General features: G+C 36.5%; 1 protein-coding gene across 1 annotated transcript; it reads right to left on the bottom strand.

Moving 5' to 3' along the window:
• Window positions 1-550: 550 nt before the first annotated feature.
• LOC120357965 lies at window positions 551-1,594 on the bottom strand. Its single transcript, XM_039450111.1, has 5 exons — window positions 1,227-1,594; window positions 1,023-1,142; window positions 843-920; window positions 695-766; window positions 551-615 (listed from the first exon to the last, which is right to left on the bottom strand). Exons 1-5 carry the CDS (start codon window positions 1,531-1,533, stop codon window positions 551-553), a joined length of 642 nt encoding a protein of 213 aa, XP_039306045.1. The 5' UTR covers window positions 1,534-1,594.
• Window positions 1,595-6,000: the final 4,406 nt, after the last annotated feature.

Below are 6,000 nucleotides of genomic sequence, written 5' to 3'. Positions count from 1 at the left end.
TATCTATCAAAATCAACTTTTTTAAAACTTTAATTGTTTATAACTTTTGAACTAAAAGTGTGCAAACAAAAAATCAACTTGATTCAAAATGTGCAAACGAAAATCTATCCATTAAGCCTATTGAAATCTAATTTGCTCGCAGTTGGGGGGCTATTGTGAAGTTAGCCCCCCCAAATTTGTTTTATTAATAACTTTTAAACTAAAAGTGTGCAAACGAAAAATCGAGGTGTGCATAAATGTGCAAACGATGTGCAATCGAATGAGCTAAAAAAAGTTATTTTTATTCTTAAAACTTTAATTGTTTATAACTTTTGAACTAAAAGTGTGCAAACGAAAAATCAACTTGATTCGAAATGTGCAAACGAAAATCTATCCATTAAGCCTATTGAAATCTAATTTGCTCGCAGTTGGGGGGCTATTGTGAAGTTAGCCCCCCCAAATTTGTTTTATTAATAACTTTTAAACTAAAAGTGTGCAAACGAAAAATCGAGGTGTGCATAAATGTGCAAACGATGTGCAATCGAATGAGCTAAAAAAAGTTATTTTTTTTTCAATTTCGGGGGGCTAACTTCACGCAGGTTCTTTCTTCTTCATCCTCCGTCTCGTTTGCTTGCACTAAAAATAATATTTTTTGTTATTAATTATGCTAAATAACTATATGTTAGTTTCTCCAAGTCTATTTTTTAAAACTTACCTGGAGTAAATATAGCCTCATCGGCTGAGGATGGAACTCTGTCAAAATTATCTCGAGTATCCTCGTCGTCATCTAAATATATAATAACAATTGTTATTATTATTATTATTATTACAATAACTTTATAACACGATATTTTTAAATTTACCTGATGATTCACCGACGGGGGTGTATCGAGGTGATGGTGGCTCCGCAACTAAGTCCGCGATTTCAATTCGTGGTCTTCCTAGAAAATTTTCTATATTTAATATTTGATAAAACTGAGAATATTTAATTTTCTCCACGAGACGATGCGTGTCTCATGCTTACTGTACGTAGAGTTACTTACGGGCTGCTACGGCACCTTGAAGCTCCTCTTCTGCGCGTCGTCGTCTCGCCCCGTAGTTTCGCTCAAGAGGCGCCGCACGACGAGGCGGTAGCGGCTCAACCCTGGCTACGTGTCTTACAACTGTAAAAATAAATATAATTAAATAATATCTAAAAACACTTACATTAATACGGTCAATTTTAAATTTACATCAAATTTACTTACCTTCTCTTTGACGCAAGAAGTCAGCTATATGACCCCCCGCATCATTTTCAAAAAACGCTTTATTCTGTTGTCGCGTTTCAACGTGACGTCGAATTATATTTTCCAACGTCACGTTGCCATTACAGTGCCCCAGCCTGTGCATAACACATAGCAATGTGCTGGAGCACTCCTTAGCGAACTTGTCGAACAATGCGTAGTTCGACGCGTCATTGTCACGCGCTATCTTCTTAAAATAGTGACCCTTCACTATTTTATTATTAAAATTACACGCCACGATAAAAAATTTAACAATATCGTCGCGCAACATTTTCACTATTTTCACTTTTTCACTCGCAATAAAAATTGCACTTACAACGTTTGTCGTAGTACAACGAAAAACTCTCGACTTATAACTGGAGAGTACGAAAGCCGAACTAACGCTTAGCTTTCGTGAAACTTAACATTTATACGCTGCATCTTCCAAATATTTCAAAAGCGAGGAAAAAGAAAATGAATTTATCTCGACAACTCAGCCTTCTTTCGAATTCTGATTTTTCTAGTTAGTCCTATCTACTGTTCTGTTTTATTGCTAGACAAAACCCTCGTTTCGTAGATTCATCTTATAGTAGATAATGTTTCCTATTCTTTGATTAGAAAAAAATCATACTCTTGTCAAAAGTTGACATTTGAAAAAAATCAGGCTAAAAGCCAAACCTTAAAAATTCTTCTAACAAAAGCATATTTTTGACATTCTTTCCTGTCGATAAAACGAAAGGCTCGATAAAAGTTTAATCTTTGACTCCCTATCTAGAAAAAATCACGCTCACCGCAAAGGATGATATTTTTGATAACGGAAGTGAAGGAAGTCATTTATCTGGAAAAAGTCAGTAAGTGCAAGTTATCACATGTCCGAACAACTTATCGTAAGTGCGCACGCTCACGTCTTTGTCGTATTAGACATATCCTCGTGATATTTTAAATCATATCGCTGTAAGATTATTTCTGTTAGAAAATTTAGAAAAATTTAAAAATGTTTTTAATTTTTTAGCTGCGCGCGCAGACTCGTGTCTATATTGTTGCAACGTCGCAAACAGAGTCGACGTGGTCAACGATACCCCGTACTGAAAATCATTCAAGTCTCCTCGTTCGAAGTGTTAACTTCGTTAGAGAGTAACCTTGTGTTTTTATTACTGTTAGTCCTGTTACTTTTCATCAGTTTCGCCGTTCGATAGAACAAAGTAAAAAGAAGAAGATGGCTAACCAGCAAGCTAGTAATAACTCTGCAAAGCGAACAGGGATTCCCGATATCAGCGAGATGCATAACGACGAGAGGAGAAGCGAACGCTTTCCCATGTTACTGACAACAACGTATGGACTCAACAATTCACATACGAAAAGGATACTCGTGGGACTGCAAACTACTAAAAAGGGAATCTTTGAGCCTGTAGTGAAATTAAGCGGGAGCAACGCTGACGGAGTATATTTTGATGCGGAATCGTGGCTGCAATTTCAAGAAAACATGGGAGTTATGAGCGACTACTTGAACGCGAATAACAAATTCAAACCGGAACCTGTAGTAATAAAAAATATCTCAGTCATCTTTACCTCATCCTACGGGTCAAAGTCGCTATTGTTGACGTACAAGGAGAAAGAAAAGTCAGATTCTGCGGAAAATACCAACGAGGAGGGCGAAGATTCAGCACCACCGATGAAGAAACGGAAACTCTATGCCGTAGCAATCGTGATGCAGAAAACTACCTTCCTGGGCCTGGAGAACGTAATGAAGTGCGTGGATGCTTATTTAGAACATTTAAAAACTTTAAGCAATATCGTCAACGAGTGCGCTCACTATTTAATCAAAGAAATAGAATTGAAACTTCCGAAAAGTTACGTAGATCGCGATATCATAAAACTAACGTTAAAAGGAAACTATAGTGAAATCGAACGCGATGTACGTACTCAAATTAAGGATTTAACTTTTCTTGATATGTACTTTAATATAATATTTTTAGAAATAACTTTACTGCGCTTCGACGAAATCGTCCATATAATTCTGTCAAATCACGGGTCATAATTTGTACAATTTCATGATATAAACGCACTCTTTTGCAGCATCATATTTAATCATGCATTTTTTAAAAAGTATAAATCCTCGTATGATTAATGTAAGAATAATAATAAATAGTTTGTAAGATTAATGTAACAATAATAATAGTTTTCACAAATTTTTTCTTTATAATAAAAGAAAATGCGTGATGAAACCATCTGTATGCTACCCCATTCAATCATGTAACTTAAAAATGTAAGAATATACTCGTAGATGTATGAAAAAAAGTTGAATGTTTCAATAAATACTCTTTTGTAACTTTTAAAACCGAATTATTTTTTCACTCGACCTACCTAACGCCAAGACTCTATCTCCTGCACGTAGTAACGCTAAAATCGTAAAGTGCTTCCTTTTGATAATTATCTTTTTCTAAACGTACCATACCTTTGAAAGCATATGTATATCGTAAAAGGCGCTTCCGTCCTTTCTATCGTAATTTCCAGATAAGACCTTTCGACTTCTCAGGCCTCTTTTACCCGTTCCGCAATTTGCTGCTAAATTTTTCCCAAAATACCTGTTTTTCAACCAATCCGCTCCTGGGGCAGCCGTGGGGGAAACCAATAAGCACACTCTAATTCCTCCCGGAGCCATCCCCTTTACTTCCCAATAAAAACGCTCCTGATATCGTCAGGTCTTCCCCGCCCCTCCCCCCGGTCCTGATATCGTCAGGTCCTCCACGCCCCGCTCCAAATTTCGTCAGACCCTCCCCTCCACTTGGCCCTTTTACTGCTAGCGCGTCACCCTACCCCCTCCACTTCACTGATAAGACTGGCGCCAGTGACGTCATTTGTTTTGACGCCCCATGGCTAACCATATACTACTAATCGGTAAACGGCCCAGTCGGCGAATTCTCAAAAGGTTTTTATCGGAGAATTCACCGATTCTCGGACCAATGGGAACCAATCGGTAAACGGCCCAGTCGGCGAATCGGATTGAATAGGAAATTCGTGTTTACGATCCGAATCAGATCCAATGGGGTATCGTCCGATTGATTCTCAAAAGGTTTTTATCGGAGAATTCACCGATTCTCGGACCAATGGGAACCAATCGGTAAACGGCCCAGTCGGCGAATCGAATTGAATAGGAAATTCTGAATCGCCAAAGGTTTCTCCGAGGTATATTAAGTCTCCAACGGTCTCCGGTCTTCCGGTATTTGTGGATGATTGAACGTTTTGAACCTCTCATTAATGACCCATAACAGCATCTCGGGTTTACGATTAGAAATTAATTAAAAATGTAATATTAAGAACAATATTAAATATAGTTTATTGTGCTTCGATTACATTTGGTGGAATGCATACGTACAATAGATTATCCGTACTATTTTTATTTGGAATATTTATATATATCAATTTTGTTTTAATTTCTTTGATTGAAATGGTTGCAGTGGATATGTCTATTGATTCTACATTTAAAATGTGATTCATTGTTACGGTATCTGATGTGAACGGACGGCTTTGGAATGTTTTAACGATCATATAACAGGCATTATCAATTAATATAAAATGTGATATCTGAACAACTGTGAAGTCTTTAAGCTGCACTACAGTATTATTGGTGTGTTTTGGTCGCGTATATGATGTTGAATGGAAAACGGTATCTCTATAAATTATTCGACAATATTTTTTAGTTTTTTCTGCTTTTGCACTGTTTACAATTATTGCTCCTTCATCCGATCTTATTACATTTTGTGCACTTATTCGTCTGTATTGAAATAAATTTATACAGTATAACCAACTATTCTTATTGTCTCGAACACCGGCCGTAATATAATTTTTTAGTTTGCTTAATTGTAATGTACGATTGGCTATTTGCTCAAGAACACCACTGGGACCAGTAATACGACCTTTTAAATTATTTATATCGCTTTCAAATGGAAAGGCTGATGTTGCCCATAATAGTCCATTCTTTCTGATACTCTCGATATAGTATTTGTATAACACGTAATATGAATTACAGGGTAGTATGAGTCTGTTAGTCAATCGTCTACATACGAGCGCGTGAGAACAATGTTTACAATTACGGAAAAGTGTGATATGCTCGAGATCTGGTATTTAAGTATGCGTAATGAAAATGAAGCACGATTACTTTATCAACAAAAATATCCAGAACGAAGAATACCAAATAATCGTACATTTCGACGAATTGAAGATCAATTGCGTCAAACAGGATCGCTAACAAGACAACGACGTACAATCCAAACAGATGAAGAAAAAGAGACAAGTGTGCTATTAAGTTTTATTGAAAACAGACGTACATCCATAAGAACAGTAGCACGTAATTTAGAATTATCGAAAAGTTACGTACACGCTGTACTAAAAAAATTCAAATTCAAACCGTTTCGTGATAATTTAGTACAAGCTTTACATGAAGGAGATGCAGATCGCCGATTAATGTTCTGCCACTGGCTTCGAGTTAATTATCGCACTGATTTTGGTTTTCTTAATAAAATATTATGGTCTGATGAATCTTGTTTTTCCAATTGTGATATGGAAAATCGACATAACGTGCATACTTGGTCCGATGTGAATCCACATGCGAAAAGAGATAAAGGTTTCCAACGCAGATTTTCGGTTGAACGTATGATGCGGAATCATCGGAACAAAAATTATTGGACTTTTCTTTTTCCATGGTCATCTTAATGGTGACAAATACTTGGAATTCTTGCAAACAACTTTCTCAGATTAT

Source organism: Solenopsis invicta, chromosome 5, assembly GCF_016802725.1.
Source record: "Solenopsis invicta isolate M01_SB chromosome 5, UNIL_Sinv_3.0, whole genome shotgun sequence".
Classification (NCBI taxonomy): Eukaryota; Metazoa; Arthropoda; class Insecta; order Hymenoptera; family Formicidae; genus Solenopsis; species Solenopsis invicta.
Note: the sequence above shows the minus strand (reverse complement) of the source record. Positions and strands in the feature narration are given on the sequence as shown.

Coding starts and splice junctions, on each gene's coding strand:
- LOC120357965 (XM_039450111.1), bottom strand. CDS start 1,533: ATGTTGCGCGACGATATTGTTAAATTTTTTATCGTGGCGTGTAATTTT. Junction 1,143..1,226: donor CTTCTTGCGTCAAAGAGAAG/GTAAGTAAATTT, acceptor TTATTTTTACAG/TTGTAAGACACGTAGCCAGG. Junction 767..842: donor CCCCGTCGGTGAATCATCAG/GTAAATTTAAAA, acceptor TTATATATTTAG/ATGACGACGAGGATACTCGA.